The following is a 20,995-nucleotide window of genomic DNA, read 5'->3' on the forward strand; positions in this document are numbered from 1 at the left end:
GGAAGTGATCTCCTTCCCACACAAGAAAACTTATTTATCAACCTCTCAGAAATCGTCTACGTTGACATGCCAGCTCAGAACGGTAAGTTAAACCACAGAAATCACTTAATAAAAGTTGATGTGTCAAAATCCTCGTCGCCTTTGGCAGGTGTCAATGATCACTGGTTCAAGGGTCCGAGAAATTGGACATACCCATCTCTTCCACTATTCGAACAGCAGTATTTCAGGCAAATGAGTAATTTTTTTTCTATCTAAAAACTCCATTAACAATTAAAAAACAAATAGTAAAAAAACTAAGTGGAAGACAAATAAGTATTTGTAGTAGCGAATGCTTGATTGTCAGACTAAATTTTTAATCAATTCCTATTACTAAAGCTATGACACTTTTGTAATGTCGCTGTCACAGAAAACTCTCCACTTTTGTTTAACCTGACTAAGAAAATTTTAACTAGAGATGAGCACTCAATTGCCATCTCAAAACCGCTCAAATTTTTGTATTCTAATGAATATTTAGGAACCGCCCTTTTGGCTCACCCACCAACAAAGTATAATGCAAAGTTCCTCCTTCTTTAATAAGTACTTGTTTATTCAAATACCTTGTGCCAGTGAAATGTGGTACAATAGTTATAGCGAAAGAAGGGTACAAATTTTCTATAGTATTTAGGAATAAGAAGTGCAGCCTAGCAAAGTGTGAAGCGAAGAGTGAACAGTGTAAGCAAATTATCCTGTGAGGTGTGTGTGTTCGAAGTCTCAATTCGCACAAATTTTCACTGAAGAGCTTTTCCCGTTCGGGTTTTCAGACTAAAGGAAAAAGAAAGTGTGAGATCGCTTGTGCGCTTGGGAATTGCATTGGGGCGTCAGATCGAAGCCTGCCTTGTTGTCTGAAATTCAGCGGGTGAAAATTTGCGACATACAAAGCAGTGTGTAGAGCTTTGGAGGCGAAGCCATAGGGCGACCCGTAGCTGTAGTGTGCCGTGAGTGGATCATTTAGGTATAACTAATGACCCATTCGTTAGGTTAAAAACCGTTTCTCATCTGCCATGTGATGCTCATTTGCCTAGCAGCTTCTTCTGCTATTTATTTTTAGTTTCATGAAGTTCTGAACGAATCACCTCAGCGTTCACACTATTCATTTACTGCAAGTTGCCCTGGACACCCTGACCCCGAAGGGTATGCAACAAATGCGACAAAAAATTTGTGCTGCTCTCCAACTTAGTGCATAAAGCGGACTTGTTCTAGGTTGTATCCACTAGGAAGTCAAGAGTACCGTAATGGTAAACTGATGGATGTCTGCTTCATGCTGCATGTCTATGGACAAACACGCGTATTTTCCACGTGCCTACGAGTCCCAGCGAGTGGCGAAATTGGTTGAGCACTTTTTCCTTGTGGCTATGTCGTCTTTGTGTGTTTAAGGGGCTATTTTACCTCTTGTAAAAAAGAGCAAAATATGTTAAACTCATTAAAAAGGTTGTAACTTACACTCTACTATACTAAATAAGTAGTGCAAATCAATCTGACCCAGAGCCTGAAATAAATGCAAAGATATGTAAAATAAATGACTTTACAGAAAATTGCTGTAAAGCAACCATTAAATGTAAACATTTGCAAAGAAAGAGAAGAGATGAGTAAAAGTAATTACTCGAAGAAGACTTCTCGGTGTGCCTCAGTCTGGTACAGCCGCATTGAGTTCTGGGACATGATCGTTCAACACGAACCTGTAAAATTTAGCATTACATTATTACACCTTCAAGACAAATTGCACGCAATTTTCCATGTGGAAAGGCAATTGTAATTTAATTGTTGCCTATGTGTACAATCGACTCAGCGAAATCAGAAATTCTGCAGCTTCTTGTCTACTAGTTCTGCTCTCAGCTGGTGGTGTTTGTTCCATCGGCACTGGTAGGCTCTTGAGGAAAATTTAGGCTGCTGCTTAAATGATAGCGACAAAAACGTTTGGTCTAAAAGGCCATAGAATCTTAACATCATTGACGGACTTCAAATTAGATTCCCCCATTAGCGTGGTCAGACAACAGAAGGGGCGCCTACAGCTCTTAGGCAAAGCTGCCTGGTTCAAGCGGACACATAACACTCTTCTCGATGTATCCTCTACCTAAATGGTGCCTATTACTAGTGGAACGCATCCGTTCAAGAGCATCTTCGAGCCTTCTCCCTTCCCAATGTGGTTCAGAGGGAGGAGAAAATCGTAGAAACAATGAGAAGCCTAGAAGTAAATGGCGTCTTTACTTTACAAGCACGCATAGCATATTAATTTATATCCACGGGTGATTTTCAAGGCATCAACTTCAGTGTGGTAGTGAAAACTGAAGATAGGCCAGGCCCAAACAACTACGCGGGTTCTTAGCGTCCTGAACCTTTCGCAGGCTAATATGAAACACTCGTCACCCTCGGGTACGAACCAGAGCCCAAGTTTGGGAGAAAAGGAGTTTATAAACTAGGGAACCGTATGTTGTTTTGGCGATGGCTTCTTAAAAAGACATTTTTAACATCCACTTACTGTTCTTTCCACTGGTACGTTACTCCTCCTAAGAAATAGAACGTCCCTATTTTCCGTAGTGCAAGCTAAAATGGAGAAAAAAGGGACAAAATTGAAAAATATTCACTCGATTTTAAATTTAGTCTTTTGCATCGAAGTAGTTTTCCATCCAAAATGACCAAAGACTTACGAACTAAGACATTTCTTGGTACCCTAGTCTTTCTCAAGTATACCACATCATTAGCAAGTTCTCTAGTTCCTAAAATAAACCAAAAAAATTAATAGGGTCCTATTGGTGCATGTTAAATCACAGTTTCTCTCATCTAAATAAGACTCTTCCTTTAGCTTTACTGCCGCATCCATTTTGTACATATGACTTCATCCTTGGGGGCGGGGGGACTTGGAGACTGCATGGGGGGGTATTTCCCTCCCAAAGAAAGGAATCACTTTCACAGACGTTACAGTAAAAACTTACAACTCCTTCTGCGGTTGGAGGAATCTGTGGAGGCTCATGACAAAGGGGTCATGCACAGTGACATACACAACAAATAAGTAGAAATTATTTTCAAAAGTATACCATTGTGCCTTACTCCAAAAAGTGAAAGACATGCGGTGCCTTCAGACGGGGTCCAGGCGCTGTGATACTCGTTTAATGTCACAAATAAAATGCAAAATGATGTCTAGTTTACAATTTATCTAGGAAAATAACTGCTTGTTTGGATTTTATTTTCCTAGTAAATCAAAAATAGCTCAACAAAATTACCTATCCTTGCACTCCTTTCAACGAGTGTATTATCACTTCCGTTTGAGCAAGCTAAAATCGTTCAAAAAACCACCAATTTTACCACCAAGGTAATGTGACGTTCTACTGCTACTTAAATGGTTGTATAAGTGGTATAGTGCTCTTTCAGATAGGCTACCTAGATGGTGACATGTGCCACATTTATATACAATCTCATTTTGACAATTTTCTCACAAGAAGAATCATCCTTATGGGTCGAATCAGCACCTGACGCCTCAACAACAGCGCTTCGTTGGGCCAATGTCACTAATCTCTCGGAGCCCAAGCTACTTAAGTTAGAGCGGCTCACTGAATATTAGGAGAAAAAAAGACAAGAAAGATAAGCTAATCAAATGCATGCTTACCGCAAGGAAAAAATCACGATTATCAACAGTGACAAGCATATTTACCTGAGGGCACTTTAACGTCATATCTTCTGTATAGCGTCGGTTCATACCCGACGATATAAGAACCTAGAAGTCGAAAAAAAATTAATCCTGAGCTCGAAGTTCTAAACTATTTAAGTCGTTTAAGCGGCCCAACATCTTCTGAAGGAAGTTACCAAACGCTAGAAAACACCTATTTTGTTTTGACAAGAAAAGATGAAATATCTTATTATGAGAGTACGGAGAAGTCGAGTGAAGTAAAACTTCTTGCAGGTACTTTCGACAGCGTTTGCCGTTGTCTTCAGAAAAAAATCTTCTTCCGATTAAATAGAGTCATTTTACCACGCACATAAGACAAGTCTGTTCCTTCGGGGTTGAGGTGGGGGACAACGTGGTGAGTGTTCAACGGAAGTGGAATGCAAACAAAAGCACAAATTCACTTCTCACAACAAGTCAATCAACTAGTGAGTAAATTATCCACTTGCGATGCATTAATATAATGTGGCATTTCAAAATAAGCCAAAAAGAAATAGGAGAACAAAAAGGTGATGCTTTCATTTGAAAAACCATAATGAGCTGTTAGTTCGCCCAAACTTATTCCAGCGTGATGCAATGCAAACGGTGCTAAATCGCTTTTGGAAGATGAAATCGATGCGCAAATATCGAAAGCGCTGAGGCCAAAGCTCTAAGCATGTCTATGTTTGTTCAAGTTTTTCCTGGATTGCATGAACTTTTCTATTCAGTGGGGGTAGAAATCCTCAATCCTGGTCCTGTTGGCGTTATTAACTATCTAAATCACTAGTTTTATTATTAGTTTGAAAAACAAAGAGTCAACTAACACACCATGGCAAATAACGTTTGCCAACACTTTTTCAAATCTCAATAAATGACTTTTACAGCGTATTTTTACTGGATTCTGATAGAAATTTCGCATTATCTGGGTTTATTAGCAAACACAGGACTCACTTCTCGTATTCCTTACAAGATTGTCTAAAATGAAATGCAGAACATTTAAAAAAAAGATTAAAGTGCATCTATGTAGGATATTGGGAGTAAAAACACAATATACTATTTCAATTTATACACAAATTTTGGCATAATTAAACGATCCTCCCTAACCGGCACCATCTAGCCCAGATGTTCATTCGCAGTCTGGGACAGTGACACCCTCGCAATTCCTGCTAGGCAAACAGCTTTTCGGTAGTTTTTTGTAGGTCTATAGGAGTTGGGACATTTTAAACAAAAAAGTCTAATTAGTACTGGAGGAAATACTTTACCTGTTCTTGGATTTCTGACTACCCTTGTGACAACTTCTTCATATGGAGTGTAGCCGGACCTGAGAAGGTCTACCGCTGTAAAGAAACCGATCATTACAGTCACTGATTCTATAATCAATGTGGATGTACGTCTTGCTACTCTCGCTTAGCGGTGTGGACCCCCGGGGTCGTGCAAGCCTCACTCTCATCATTTGGTTTTGTCTTCCCAAATGCATTTAAACAAAGTTACTAGTTGAAATCATTAAAGCGCCCTATGTTGCTGTTTTGCATTACTAAAATATTGATTAAAGCGCTTAAATTTACTCCGCTGAGTTGGTTTTTTAAAAAATGTGGTTCTTACTGGTTTCTTGCACTTGCGGACTTCCCCACGTTTGTGTTCTGCTATAAACCGGTTGATAGCTCACGGCATTTACGCAGTTATCTGTAAAAGTGAAAAGAAAAATGTCAACTTTTTTCCTTTAAAAATATTTGGAAGAAGGGGGAAGTACTTACTTCTCGTTAACCCCTCCGGATTTCCGGAAACAAAGTGTTCCTCTGTGACTGACTTTTCAGCTGAAAAAGATTAAATCAGCTCGTAGCGTTAGCAAGGGCAGATTTTGCAGTGCATTCAAAGTTGTTAAGCTGACTTATTTGCCAGAATTAAACGGGCTTAACGAATTTATGTACCAATGGGATTTGTAATTTCTACCGGGTTGGTGTTTAGATAGCTTCCAAGTGGATGAGGGGGATGTAGTCAAGGTGGTGCTAACAAGCTGTTTGGCTTCCATTCGTGGTTTCTCCGAACGATGACCGCCATGAGAAATGCGTTTGATATAGAACACCCCTTAACCCCATGTGTTCCCACCTCAACAAGCTTTGAATTTACTTTTACCCACTGCACTACCGAGTACCATCAAAGATTGTAAATGCACTGGAAGTGGGTCGTTCTGAAACCTCGAATGTCCCCAGAAGTCAGTTACCAGACGCTCGCACGCAAGTTGTACACCCAGCATAGTCAAATCCGTAGAAAGTGAGAAAATTCAAACTGAAGAGTTGGGTAAAGTGAAGAATTGACTTACATTGGGTCCTTTCTTCAACAACACGAAACACGGGGGGAAGCAATACTCTTGATCCGGCTTGGTTGTTGAAACCAAAGGAAAAACAAAATTCACACAAATTGCGGTCTCAAGAAAACCAATTTTATTCTGTTTAAATATATATTTTAAAGAGAGTGGTGATCATGTTAATAAAAATGAAATAAAATCGAATTTACAGTTACACCATTTATGAGAAAAGCGATAAAAATAAATTGCTCTCACTTATAAGACAAGCATTCATTCATTCAAAAAACAACCCTAATATTTAGAAACAGGATCTTTTCTGTGTTATACAGTAGCGGTAGTTATTTTAAAATAAGCGAACAATTTCGGAAAAAATGCATACCTTCCGTTTGAACCTCAACTGTCGAAGTTGGAACTTAAAAAATACAAAACATTAACATTACTATTTTGTAAAATGACATAACGATAATCGTCATAAAGTCGTTTATACTAAGTGAGTAGTAATTTGCCTGAATTGTTGTTCATTGCATTCTGCACAAAAAGAAGTAGTATTTGAAATTTCTGCACGACTTTTCTCCTGTCTTTTAAATTACTAATGATGCACAATAACTTTTGGCTTTGTGATTACAACGCTTTTCTTTAAATTGTTCATCATTGGAACAAGGTCACCAAGTAAAACTGGGCAGTTTTTTGAAATTCGATTGGGAAGTTGTGAATTTCTTTATTAAAATATCCATTTTCAAAAAAATCCAGCATACGGTTGTCCAGTCCTATCACAAGAAACAAGGCCTTAAAGTTTAACCTTAGACAATATGGGAACAAAAAGTTTTTGGGATCCAATTTTAAAAATATTTTCGGGGATATGAATTAATTTATTAGCTCACCTAAAGGTCCTAGAAACAGAAATGCTGTTAGCCATCACAAAATTTTCGTCATTATTAACATGTATCACACATTTGCCTAGTGCCTTCCATAACTTTTGCTGCCAGTTGATGTTGGATTGATCGAATAGCTTTGTCAAAAGTGGAGGAAACTTCGAAAATGTTGGGTCACCGCCACTGAGTTATTTGTCTGGTAAACTTTAAGCCACTTCTGGACAGTATGGTAGTTTTTTGCCCTTACTTCAAGAACTTTCACATATTTGTAATCGACTTCTTAAGCCGACTCACTTAAATCAACACCTCTTTTGGCACCTAAGGAGGGGTGAGGACATAATGAATAATACCAGTTTGAAAGTCTGATGCGTGTCTGTGGTACAGAATACATTTCACACGTCTTTAAAGATTACTGGTATTAAAAATTACCTTTCAGATTTTCAATAAACCACTCAGAATTCCAAAAGTACCTGTTTGAGTTATATGCCTTTTTGAAACTTTCAAAAAATCCTTACCTGCTGTTCTTTCGACAGTTACAATCCGAGTCGGCTCTATCGAAAAAGATGCAGTAAATATGTTAATTTGAATTCCCACCACAAAAGTGAACAGTGAATTTTAGTAACTCGTGATTTTTTTGTTGCTTACCCTCATGATATGTTTTGGGTTGCTCTATAACAACGGGCTTTAAAGTACAAGCCTCAAAAACAAACTGACAGACTTTTCTACCATTAGACATTTCGAGGCAACAGTGCATTTGACCTTGCTGCATTGTTCTTTGACTTAATCAAAGAAAAAGGATTTGAGCACAAGGTAATAACCTCACCACCATTACATCGGGAACAGGAATCGCGAGATGTCGTGCCTGTATGAAAAAGGGACGTTAATTTAGGAGACGGTGGCATCATAATTCTTCGCATTTCGCGCTAAGTTGGTGCTTCTGCAATCAACCACTTCAAACAGATTTCTTTTTTCAAACAAAAAGTGTGCGCATTTTTTCGTCTGGCTACAGTCACTCACTTAGAGTGGATCCATCCACGCTATCAGAGGAGCTGGTTTTGCTACTGTATTTCACTTTGGCTTCTAGAATTTTCATTTAAGAATGGACAAGTGTGTTTTGGTTATATTTTCGTCTTGTAAGTTTTTTCTTCTGTGGATTATATTTCTAATGGGTTACTGCGTGTTTCTATACACCTCAAACATGACAAAATCCTTTAATTTTCCATGAGAAATTCATATTCGTTGGTATAAGTCGTACCGTTTACAACAACTCGTGGTACCTTGACGACAATATTTTTGAGATGGAGTGGAGATCTTTGGATCCTTCTCGTCTCGGATGTCACTAATGCGTCAATTTAGAAGAAAAGGGGATATTTGTGTGAAATATAATTAAAAATACTAAGTAGCCTAACATGAAATTAGGCCCAATGGGTAAAAAAGAAAAATAATTAGTATTTCTGGAGTTACTAAAGAAACATATTGAATTAGGGAGAAAATTATATTTCATTACTGCATATTTTCATCAAACATCTTCCGACAACGCACATCAAATGGCTAAAATTGCGCGGGTGATTAAAAATACACTAAGTAAGTAATGATTACTTTCTTCAGGTGTGTGTTTACATTTACGTTAAACCGACTTTCTAAAGGTTTTTAAAAGTGAATATGTGTAGAGGAAGGACTTAGCATTTGAATTTGAATTATGGAAAATTGCCTAAATACTGTAAAAAGTCACTTCTTGGCGTCTATTGGCTTCTCCAATTTTGATGCACGTCTAAGCGTTGTTGGTCAAACAATTTGACTCTGAAGCTGTATAAATTGCCAACCTTGATCTAATTGTTTTTTTGAAGATTGTGCAATGTGAAAATGGCTAGGTTAGGAGTCCAATTTTGACTGAAATAGTGTTAAGACAACCTTCCTTTTCACCTTTGAGTGTTACATCATCGTCGAGTTCTATGACCAGAAGGCAAATTAAAATGCAAGTCAGTTTTAACATTAAAGTTAACTGTAGTTTTATTGTGTTATATAACAAACGTTTCATTATTATGATGAATTCCCTAGAGGCCTACCTGTAGGGATTTCGGCGGCTGACTCAAACTCCGTGTGCTCCGCTAGGGAAGAGCGTTTAGTATTATTTCACTTCTTAACAGTAACGCTTATTTGATCTTCGTTGCGAATTCATGCGAAAACACATGTCTTATTGTTTAATGGAATTTGATTATTCCTTTGTAGAGGTTGTGGTTCATAAATTGAGCACAAGTTCTGCAGATTATGTCAAAAAAGATACTGCAAAGCAATGTCGTGCTGACCATTTGTTCGGTCAAGGATTTGACTTCTGTAGGGTTTAAAGAATGGGACCCTACAGATATAACTTTTTAATTATTTGTGGCATGGGGACGTATGCTCAGTTGGCTTACCATCGTTTTCTTCGGCGACGGTTACGAGCTGACGACTTTCTGTGCGAAAGAGGCAAATAGCTGTCTCAATCCCTCTAGTTGTTTAATCGTTAATTTTAAACAGAGGTTTTGTTGATTTACCTAAATTTACCCTTTTCTTATCCACGATGTAATTGATTGTAAAGTAACAAACAAGGCAAAGTAAGGTAACAAGTACTGCTATTCATTGTAAAAGCTGTGAATAATTCAACTTCAAGTTATGATCTTATTTTGCTCTAGGCTGACTTACCGACTCCGCATTGTTGACTCATTGTAACGGAACAAGAACACGAATTCGTAGAAGTTGTTATAGGTGTGGAAGTGCGACTGCACAGCCGAATATATAGCACCCTCATTTCAACCAAATCGGATCACCTGAAGACGGCCAATAAAACGATGCCCTGTGCTTGTATCATATGCCAACTCGTGTCTTACAAACTTTGTACTCTTGATTGCAGCCAAATATTTTTTTTAAATTTTTATAACAAATTGTTAACTGGACCTAGAAATCAGAATCCTGTTGAAAAAAATGCGACTGTACTTTTGAAATCTGCCATTTTCGTTTGAGAAAAGTACTGCGAATGTCTGCACACTTAGGAAGGGCGTTCATGCTTCAAAGTGCCAAAATATCTCACAAGTTCTTTTTCTCAGTTGCTCTGCTAATATTTAATATTTGGTACACTGAGTGCTCTCCTGATTGACTAGAGCCACGTTGAGGCACAGTGAATACCCCAACGTACAGGGCCGACCAAAGTGCCACAAAAAGTGGGCAAAGGGACTGTGTCGGTACCTCAGTAAGCGGTTGGCGTTCACGTGCGCAAACCTCGGCGATACTAAGGCCTGCTACCTGATTACTTTGGTTAGGACCTCCAAAGTGTCGTGCTATTGCCAGATTGACTTTCTAACCTGGCCGAAATGTAGTGTCAAAGTGGACCTGCGCAAGTTAAGTTTCTGCAAAAGGTTAACTTTATGCAAGGCAGCCTTTTCGTAGGTACCGATGGGACTCACCTTAATGATATTTCTAGAAATTACCGTCAAAAATAACGCATTCTGACATCTATGACCGTTTGTTCAGCTTTAATTCTACAGAAGGAGGGAGAATACCCTGTCAAGGGGATGAGAATGATAACCACCTTCAGTAAATACCTTTATCCTGTTTTACAAGACATTAGGGTATAACGAGTGAAGTAACGCAAAATTTGAACAATTAAGGGGACTTTCACTGGTGCTATATGTAACTTCTATAGGCAGCTAGGTAACACTAAAATGGGAAAAATATGACAAAGGAATCATTAGTTCCATGATGTGACTTAGGATATTGCCTCGTAATAGATGGTTGTACTTCTAGACCTATTTTTTCACAGTCGGGTTGTGGGGAAATGGTTGTTCCTTTTACTGTAGAGTGCCATATTCCAATACGAAGGCATTAGCATTGGGACCAAATACCTTATCACATACAACTGGTGGACGGTTTTTAAAGCACCGAATTAACTGTGCTGGAAGAGCAGAAAACAACGCCCAAAGGGAGAGAGAGGTTGTGTAGCGGTTTTGTGTTTTTTTTAAGGATGCGAGCACTCCATTTGCTGTAAGATGCAATTCCACTGAACGGGACGACCTTTAGAACTCCCAGAAACCCAGTACGTTAGTAATGCTTGTTTCTCTGCACTTCTTTGGCTTTTTACTGCTCCATGGAGGAAAGAGGAGGCTGCAGATATCAAAACACACCGGACCTACCGCAACCAAAGCATCAGCCCAAAAATTGGCCATTTGTTGTCATCTCATTTAAAATGTAGTACGGTTCTATTCCCCTAATCTTTCAGCTTTGTTCAGCAGTGGTTAGCAAAAAGAAAATTCACGGCCAAAATACGCCACATAAACAACCATCCAACGAATTTCGGGTGTCAAGTGCGGGCAGGGTGACAACTTTACTTATGTCAAGTCAGTAGCACCCCACTGAGCCACCCCAACCTGATTGGATTCGGAATACAAACCTTATGGCTGGAAGCATGTATGTCACAAGATTTATGAACATTGCTTGTGCAGTGTATTAATCACATTTGTGTTAAACAATCTGTCCGCCCCCGTGAATTCATCGGCTGATTTGAGCATCTGACCAAATAATACGATGAAAAAGCATGCTCCCGACAATCGCCAATAAGCACCAAATTCCTTGAGAAAAACACAAAAAGCGACAGAAACGCCAGGATCAAAACGGTAAATATTTGAAGGGAAAATAAAAAGATGAACTTCGATTAACAGGAACCATCGTTGCGACATCACAGCCAGTACTCATACAAATTCCTTTTCCTTACACAACATTATAGATGCCTCTCTCCACTTGATCGCAAATCCTTCGCAGACGAGCGTTGAAGAATTCGAAATTGAAAGGCTGATTCGGTGAGTAGAAGGGATTCTTTAGCACATAGTCAGTGTAGGCTTCATACACTAGTTTTAACGCGTCACGAGCCGTATTAGGGATGCGAGCATCGGTAATGAGAAGGAATTTGGTGCCGGTGATGGATTCGTAACAGTGTATGCGGGCTTCTGGGGTTTCAATGGTCTGGATACCCGACGGTTCAGTCGCAGCACCTGACTTAGAATTCCCCATAACCTCTGCAGTAGACGGAGTCGGAGTTAAAACGCGGGCCATGTGGTGAATAGCCTGGAACATGCTAGCCACTGTAATTCGGTCGTTGGGCCGTAAGCGAGGTGTCCCAAGGCGGATTGTGATGGGAAAATTGGACGGATTGCTAAATAACTAAAAAGATATCTTAACTGGGCTAAAAAGACCAACTTCTGAAATATCTCGACCGTCTTCTAATAGAGTACCGTTTGCGATGACTCCATTAACAGCAAGGACACAATACCCCAGTTTGATATCATCGGTTGCACCAAACACAACAGCAAGTCGACCATCTACATTCTCAAAGACAAACGAGAGAGGAAAAGTAAATGTCCTTTCTACTTCTATCGCAGGTATTGTTCGATCATAGTACATCTGAAGCGACCCAGACTCGCTAATTACGTAAACGGAGTAGACGCTCATTGCCAAAGGGTGAATTCCCCAACGCACGCGCACGACCTTGGGTTTAGAGAAACCTCTTTTCCCCTACAGCAATGAACGCAGAGCACAGAAATGTATTGATATTGGGGCACCGACCTCTCTTTTAAGGCGGCTGCACAGTACAAACATCTCTCATGTCCTAATAACCACCATTAACCACCGATTTTGCAAAGTAGCAGTGATATAAATAAGATTGCAAATTAGGTATGTCAGTGTAGTACTTTGCAAATATAACTCAAGACGCAATAGCAGTTGTTAGAACAGCATCGAAATACCATATGTTAAGATTATAAATGCATCAAGAAATATTTTTGGGCAATTAATATAGACTCTGTGTTATCAGAGTAGGTGTTTACCGAGCCATATTTTGGCTTTAAATAAGTGCACAATATTGGCTAAATTTTAACCTTACTTGAAAAACCTGGTTTTTCGTAGTTTTTAGTTATAACTGTGTCAGACATTTGAAACTTGTTATCTGTTAAGTCGCATATTTCATTAATGTGGATCAGAAGAACTACTTGCTTTAATTGCTAAAGATATAGTTTTCGGATGCAGTCCAAAAGTACATCCAAGTAAAAATAAAATTAAGTCAACGATTTTGATATCGTCGCGTCCCTTTTTTTAATCCAATGTCCTTGTTGATCTGCACAAATTGGCCTCGTTCGTTGTCTGGTCCCCATCGTAATGCTGTTTGGATTCCAGGTTGTTCACTTGAAGGTACCACTTTTAACTAACTTTCTCGAATATTTATGAATATCTCTTCATCCAGCAGAGACTTGAGTGAGAGATCTGGATTTGGGCTGTGAACATACTTATTTAATTTGTGATTTTAGCAGTAGCATAGTATATGATTTGGAATTTTTTGTGAAACCAGAATGTATTCCGTCACTACAAGTGACTAGTTTTCATGCTATTTCTTTTTCTTTCTTAGGTTGCAGCGGTGTCTGTCGGAGCTTTCTCTCTGTACTTAGTCAAGAAAGTTCTGTGGGACCTTTACTGCAGACGCGCTTTGGATGTCAAAAGGAGCGCCAAAATCGCTAGCCTTCTAGAGGCTAAGTCCAAATTTTCTTCTTACATCGAGCATCATCCTATTGTGAGTTTAATCCATTGTAGATCAAAATGAAATGTGTTGCTTTCGCTTGAAATATTTGGTACTTTGCAATCTTTTACTAGCCTCGAGACGATGTTGATATGATCACAAGGCTTCCTCTTCCTGAACTCATTGAAAAATTGAAGAAACAAGAACTTCCACCGGCTTACGTTCTTCTGGCCTACCAACACAAAGCCTTTAAAGTTGATAAAGAACTTAATTGCGCAACCGAATTCCTGTATCCAGAGGTTTGTTGCATTTTTAGTTGCAAATAAGTTTACAAGCGCTTAGTTTACCGATTTTTCTTTGTTCATTGGTAGCTCACTGATGTGAATCTCAAAGGACCACTTGCTGGAGCTCCAGTCAGTCTCAAGGAGTGCTTTGAGATCAAAGTGAGATTTCTTCTTATTATGCAATGCCGTTTTGACGTATCTTCCATCTTCCAAATGGGAAAATTTCTAATCATTGGAAACTCTAAGCAGCGCTTCCGTTTGTATTTCATTATTCCTCCTGGCATATAAAATGGCTAAGGTAAAGTGGACTGTTAGTTGATTCAGTCTTCAAATTGGGCAAACCTGTAATTTGTTACCCGTTAAAAGTGTTTTTTCGTGGGGTTGTGAGTTGTTTCCCTCTTCTTAATAGGACCTGGATACTTGCTTGGGATGCTCATGTTCCATCGGTATTCCACAAGAAGACGACTCTGTAGTCTTGAAATTGATTCGTGACCTCGGTGGAGTGCCCTTTGTTAGGACTAATGTTCCACAGACTATGCTAAGGTAGGTTATTCATAATAACCACTTTTAATATCTAACTTTCTTCCCTTGGTATGAATTTTTTGTTACAAATCGTGTTCAAGTCACACCGGAATTTGAAAGTTACTAAGTTCAAAGAGGAAATTTAAAGGTTACACACCTTATTTCCTCACTAGGTCCTCTCATGTCACATTTATTCTCTTATCCTAGCGTTTAACCAACACCTATAAAGCATGGTTAGTTTCACTGCACCTTTTAAAAGTCATAGGATAGCTTACTTTGCCTCACCGAATTCTTCCAACGCTTTGATTCCGGAATTGAGGTAGTATACCCATATGACGATGCAATTTGGAAAATCCTAAACTTTTCTTTTAAGAAGCTCCTTCAACTCTGAAGCGTCCCGTCATCGCGGGTGAGATTGTCACTAACGTCTTTGAGACATCGGCACGAGTCAGTTGTCATGCTTTGGTGCCGTACTGTGCTCGGAGTCGTCTGTATGTACTAGCAGACATCCACAGCTTTGGGTGTCTAGACTGGTTCACCACAAAGGAGCCGAAAGGCAACCCATTTAAACAAATATGCAAAGTTAAATCCCGGTATGATATGATCGCCTCTCGAATGAACGTAGGGAGGAGCTAAGAGCCTGTGGTGAATTCCTAAGCCGGTCTTAATTCCGACAGCTGGAATCATTGCGTCTTCCCTTATCTTTTCCAGCACCCAGTGCAGCAACCCAATCAATGGAGTGACCTTGAACCCACTGAGAACCAACCGCACTCCTCACGGATCAAGTGGAGGTGAAGCGGCCCTTGTGAGTGCGTGTGGCTCTCCCCTAGGTTTGGGCAGTGATCTTGGTGGTAGCATTCGTCTCCCTGCTGCCATGTGCGGTATCGTAGGATTTAAACCAACTGCCGGACGTCTTAGGTTAAGTTAATACCTCGTATCTGTATTTCTCCTCTTTTGTGTCCACTCCATGGCATTTTTTTCCACCTTTAGCGCTCGCGATCCCGAAAACTCTGCGGCGGCAAAACCCAGTAAGTTACTGTCTGAATGGCCCGATAGTGGAGAAGTTCGTTTATTATTTTTCTCTCCTCCACACCCATTGTTAAAACTACCAGGTATTCCTATGGTGAGCCATTTTAGTCGCAGTCCACTCGTCAGATGTTTATACTTCCTTTCGGCCCTCTAGACATGAATGATAGGGCTTATTTACCTTTGAATTCGATGTAAAGTTTCAATCCGACCCATTCTCTCAAGTGATTGAAAAAGTTTTTCACTGCTTGATAAATCTCATGACGATGACTTGTTGTAACCTCTAGGTGCCTGTTAAATCCTTACCATTATTTACATACCCTTGTTGTGCACCGCAATGTGTGTCATCCTCTCTCGGTGTAGTACCACCTAGCGTCCTCTACAACAATTTCCCGTTGTACTCGATAAATGTCCTTCAAGATTTTCTACCTTACTAACTGAAAATAACTACAGTCTGAAGTTGCAGACGCTTTGTGCATGTTTCAGAAACTGAGAAAGTGTCTCCCATTCAGGCCGTGTTTCCTGACAGACTGTGTTCCAACGTTTGTCGAGCAGATATCCAATTCAAATGATCCAGATTTGTGAAGCGGTGAGCGCTAACCTCCGAGAAAAGCAGTTCACAAGTGAAACGAAAAGAGTTAGGGCTAGATTTCCTCACTGCTAAAAGGCACAACATTTTACAAAGGTGGAGATTGCGCAACAGAGAAGTCGTACGAACTTACAAAATGGATTGGTTACACGCCTTGCTATAATGTGATATGATTTTGTGGTATCAGTCAGGTCAGGCCATTGAGATGTCACACTTATGTGACTCTACTAAGCAATACCGCTGATAAATTGGAAAATAACAATTTCTGATTTATATAACCTTATCAGGTTCCTGTTTCACGACTCATTTGTGGTTCTTCTGTTTATGGACCTGTTTCAGCATGTATTTTTGAAAAGTTATTGCCATTGGTTAGGCCTATCAAGAGAATGAATGACTAGATGGACGGCCCGCCCTCTAGACAACTTAAATGTTGTCAGCAGTTGAACAGGAATGAGTAGCAACTTATGTTTATAGGAGAATATTCGCGTTTTGAACTTTACAGTTGCACCAACCTGGGGTCCCATTTGTCATGATGTAGCGTCTTGCCAATTAGTGATAGAGGCATTGTTCAATTCTCCTCTCACGCGAACCCTCGATCCTGAATGTCCTCCTGTTCCCTTCCACCAGGTGAGGAAAAGAAACCGTATCCTCAGATTGCACAAAAAATAGCCTCCACACACAATCATCAGATTTGGCTAATTACATCGCATGTCGTTCATTCTTCATTGGTAGATTCCAAAAGACCGACGTCTCCGAATTGGCTACTTCTTAAAGCTCGAGGATTTAGTTCCCGTGCCAGCCGTTCGTCGTGCCCTTCTTAGTGTTCGTGACAAACTTATCTCACGTGGTCATGAGGTGGGTCTCTACGTTTACTTGTAACCTCTCATAGCGGCTAGCAAGAGGGCACGTGTGGTGTGATTGTTGTTTGGAATTCGCGCGTCACTCATCTCCTTGTGTCTGAAGCGTCGCTCTCAGCGCTCTCGATTATCAAACTTTCCTAATGGCTGGAGTTGCCTTTGAGGGCATTGTAAAGTATATAAGTCTTGAAGAAGCTTCGCTACATTACATTCAAATAAAACCGGGATTTGGAGTTGATTCCAGTTTCCTTGATTAATTTTTCGCACTCATTTCAACATTGAGCTCTTTTAAAAGAGCTTGCTCTACCTTCCCACCATCGTTATGGCATGCCATGATAGCGGATTATGCATTTACCGGGGGTTCGGGACTTGGGTATTTCACTCACTGGCTCACTATCAAAGCTTTGGGTTGGCATAAATCACCCTGGATAAGCATGTTACTGACACATGTGCTGTGGGTTTCACGCCTTTGTTGACACTAGGACTGTTACCGGTGACACCTACTATCACAGGTAGTGTCGCCATGGTAGCCCTCCACTTTAAGAGTAGCTGTGGAATTAAGAATCCTGTCTTGATTTGAGCATCTTTTATTTGGAGGGGCTGAAGAACCACCTTTTCTCTTTCAAAATCATGCTAATACAATACATGAGATCGAAATGGTTGTCAAGCTTTTTTGGGTATCTATAACTTTAGCCATCCACAGCACATACCCTTTTTCCGTGATGGCCGGACACACCTAGACATCGTCAATCAAGTCGCCAGACAACATTGACGGTAAGCATGGTGATGAACGGAGCCTGTCAACGAACATGCCAAATCTGAACCCAAGGATATTTACAGAAGACCTTTGACACTCATTCGCGTAGAACGTCTGGTCGACGCGAAATCAGTTGTCATGAAATTGCACAAGAGACGTATTCTCCAATGATAGTAAAAAAACAGACTTTCTACAAAGAAGTAAAGCTGTGCTGAGAACGCGTGCAACCCAGAAAAGCGTTTCTGCTTGACAACTAAAATTCAAGCACTAAAGAGTCGTCTCCTCGCTAAGTCCCCTCTGATTGATCAATAGAAAGCTGAGATGATCCCCAAATTTACTTTCAACCACTCAAGCGAGGAAAGTCAAGGTCACTCACTAGGTGTAATTACGCGTAAATGAAACCACCGATAAGCAGGATCACTCAGATGGTCTCTGTACCTTGGCCACTGGACACGTAGGCACTAATCGCGTCGCCTTTGTTCACTCATTACATCGGGAATAAGGATGTCTCCACCGAAGTCTTGATCCATCGCTTACTTGGTTGGTAGCTCGACGGGATTCGGGAGACCCGTGCTCACGAACTTCATCTGTTTCATGCAAAATGGCAAATGCTTTCACATCGAAACTTCTGGGACATTGGAATCAGTGTAGTGAGAAGCTGAGTGGAGAGTAAATGGAGTTTGTTCCTTTCTTTAATAATTTTTTGAGACCTTTTTATTCGCAAATTAGGCTAAATTGTGTTGATGTTCTTTCAGCTAGTGGAGTGGACTCCACCCTTTACAGGAAAGGAGTATATAGACATCTTTCTTCGTGGCATCTTCTCCGATGGTTGTGAGTCCATCAAACGTCGCCTTACCCATGATAAGCTTGATCCTTGCATTCGGCTTATCTACCAACTTGCCTGTATGCCGTGGTATCGACGGTGGTGGCTCCAAATGAAGTTAAAACTTGTAAGTTTGTTTTTTTTTTTTATTATTTGAACCAAAAAGGTTCTGCATTTGACTTCAAATGCTGTGAGTGATCTCTTACACAGACGGAAAGATGGGATCTTTTGGCGTTAACCAAGGCCGTGCGTGGATTTTCGGGGGTCCCTGATCTAGGAACCTTTGTCCAGACACTTAAAGCCTTCCGCCATCTAGTTATGGACAGTCTCCGCGCATCATCCATCGATGTGGTTCTATGCCCTGTGGCTGGATTCGCTGCGGCTTTGCCGATTAACCCTCCTTACGCCAGCATTGGTATGCTGGTCTTTCAGAACCTTGCCAACACGTTAAATGTTCCAGCTGGATGTATGCCGTCGGAATGTTTCGTAGAGGATCGAGATATTCAGGTGTTGGAACAGGCAGTAAACGGCGTGACAATTAAGTCGGCGATGGATGAAGAGGAAGCGAATTTCTACACGGGTTATGGAGCACTGTCATCTCTTCATAAAAATATGCTTCCGGTGAGTCACGACTTTGTATACAGTCGGCGTTCAAGCTAGACCTATCAGGGTAACACTGCAGATCTGCCTTCTCACTACTCGCGGTAGCCGATGCACATGTCGTGATTCAATCAAGACACTCCTAATCAAGACGAGGTGGAGATTGCATTCATAAATGACGACCGTATTGTTGTACTGGTGACGGTGGGGTCACGATTATTCAATCGGCTCGTGTAAAGACCGACTTTTGAGTTTGGAAAAATATGCAATACACTTTTTAATTCTCTTTCCTCATTTTTACAGCTTCAACGAGGGACAGAAGGACTACCAATTCCAATTCAGTTTATGTCATTACCTTGGCAGGATGAGCTCTGTCTGTTTGCCATGAGGGAAGCTGAATTGGGTAATCAATGTCCTTCCAGTCTGCTGCCAAAATTGTCGCCTTAGGGGACTACTTTACCCTCTCTCCGGTACTACCTTATCTATGTCTCTATAATAAAGCTACTTCTATACTGACGCGTTTTTTTATGGTTGCGGGTAATAACCCAGCCGCTGGGGGGAGGCCATTCCCCTGGGAAGGCGTGCATCTAGACGGATCGACTGGTTTCTGATAGCAGCAAACCATCTGCTGTGGATTGGTGGATAGTAGGGCGATATAGAACAGGGTGATCACCGAAAAAGCGGTAACTTGTGTTGAAAGCCAAAAGTTTAAGTCCTGTCACCCACGTGCCGTCGATCGATAGCTGTGAAACCTGCGCCGCTTCACCCACCAACTGCTGGCAGGTTCAGACCCCTCGTGAATGCCATGCGACACGGGACCTTTCCTCCACCACCGCCGCTTCAGCCCCTCCCATCATCAACAAAATCCACTGGCAATGGCAATCAGCCTTCCATGCCTCCCAACGAAGGCATCAATCTTCGAGCTAGTCGCAATTCCGACGCGGAGATCTGGAAAGCCGGTCTAGATGTGAGCAAGGGTGAATTGGAGGTGGTTTTCGGTGAATTGAAACCCGATCAACTTGCCAGCAAGATGCACAACAAATTTCCCGATCCAAGCCGATCCATAATCATTCCTTCGTATCGACGATCAGGTGGTGGAGGTGACAACGGTGTGACAGAATTGAAAACACCTTCAGGGGTACCTTTTAGAGGAGTTTTAAACAGCTCCAGAAATCAACTTCCAGGCATCAAAAATAGCCGATTCAAAGAGTACTTAAAACGCTACTTCCCCCGGGAGAATGTCATTATGCAACCACTGGAAAATGTGATCCGAAGTAAGCTTAAATCATTTGTTTTCCAGATGGTGGTATTTAGACGACTCGATCTTCCATTCGGTTTAGCTTGAGAGACTGGTAATTTAATCAGTTGACTTAACGTGTTTGCTACCAACTTTTGTTTTCCACGCACACACAATTTACTTCATACGGTCATCATAAAATGATAAACAAGGTATGTCACATATTTGTGACACCGGTAGCAAACATGCTAAATCTTTCCAAAGAAAAAAAGGGAGAAGGAATTCACCTAATCGGCTTTGGGCTGGAGGTTGATCTTAGTGGTTTCAGCTAGCTAATCCATGGAAGATCGAGTCTCCCTTACTTTGTTCTCCAGCCCAAAGCTAAGAGAACTCCTTCACTATGCAGTATAGCTGAAGCTGTCATCAGCCTCAGTTATTCTGATAGTTTGCCTTTTTTTCTTGGAAAGAGTTAAGTTCCACTGATGAAAATTGCCATCTCTTTATTTCCCCTAGGCGTTCTCAAGGAGGCCAGTCAACAAATTGCATCGAGCACGCCGAACCGCTGAATTATTTCCACTTGTTTCACTTCTTTATTCACACCTTAATTTTGTAATGTATTAAGTTGCCTTTTTTATTTCCCCTCGTGGTTCTAATAAATCTAGGAAAAAATATGGCCACAAAATCCCCAACATTTTGATTGTATTGAAGAGGTAGATGTAGTTGGAGAGGTTGGATAGCTAGGCCACGAAGAAGTGTCGGGTTACTGAAGAGGAGACTAGTGAATATTCGGCCTGAGCACCACTACATTACAAGCCGATCATGGACTTGTAGGGCTAAAATGGTGCTTGCCCTCCATCACCTCCCAGCTTGGACGGTTGCGGTGGGAGGGCATTCAATAGGGCTTGGATGAAT

At 40.8% G+C, this 20,995-nt stretch overlaps 2 protein-coding genes across 2 annotated transcripts; one reads left to right on the forward strand and one right to left on the reverse strand. All coding sequences in view use genetic code 11, as the record gives it.

Annotated features, from left to right (window-relative positions):
• Window positions 1-767: 767 nt before the first annotated feature.
• EGR_04373 (Trafficking protein particle complex subunit 4) lies at window positions 768-12,478 on the reverse strand (the record flags this gene model as incomplete). The annotated part of the gene is made up of 23 exons (XM_024493622.1): window positions 768-801; window positions 1,651-1,715; window positions 2,516-2,580; window positions 2,685-2,753; window positions 3,258-3,308; window positions 3,471-3,584; window positions 3,686-3,748; window positions 4,939-5,013; window positions 5,279-5,359; window positions 5,431-5,490; window positions 5,997-6,053; window positions 6,361-6,393; window positions 7,369-7,404; window positions 7,677-7,715; window positions 8,109-8,192; window positions 8,920-8,961; window positions 9,268-9,306; window positions 9,536-9,612; window positions 10,026-10,132; window positions 10,192-10,306; window positions 11,598-12,043; window positions 12,080-12,394; window positions 12,446-12,478. The coding sequence occupies 23 exons, from the start codon at window positions 12,476-12,478 to the stop codon at window positions 768-770; spliced, it is 2,100 nt and encodes a 699-aa protein (XP_024351943.1).
• Window positions 12,479-13,033: 555 nt separating this feature from the next.
• EGR_04374 (Fatty-acid amide hydrolase) lies at window positions 13,034-19,293 on the forward strand (the record flags this gene model as incomplete). The annotated part of the gene is made up of 12 exons (XM_024493623.1): window positions 13,034-13,066; window positions 13,281-13,442; window positions 13,523-13,687; window positions 13,760-13,831; window positions 14,082-14,215; window positions 14,906-15,112; window positions 15,185-15,222; window positions 16,312-16,436; window positions 16,542-16,664; window positions 18,179-18,373; window positions 18,457-18,867; window positions 19,150-19,293. 12 exons carry the CDS (start codon window positions 13,034-13,036, stop codon window positions 19,291-19,293), a joined length of 1,809 nt encoding a protein of 602 aa, XP_024351944.1.
• Between the last annotated feature and the right edge of the window lie 1,702 nt (window positions 19,294-20,995).

Source organism: Echinococcus granulosus, assembly GCF_000524195.1.
Source record: "Echinococcus granulosus chromosome Unknown EG_S00027, whole genome shotgun sequence".
NCBI classification, from domain to species: Eukaryota; Metazoa; Platyhelminthes; class Cestoda; order Cyclophyllidea; family Taeniidae; genus Echinococcus; species Echinococcus granulosus.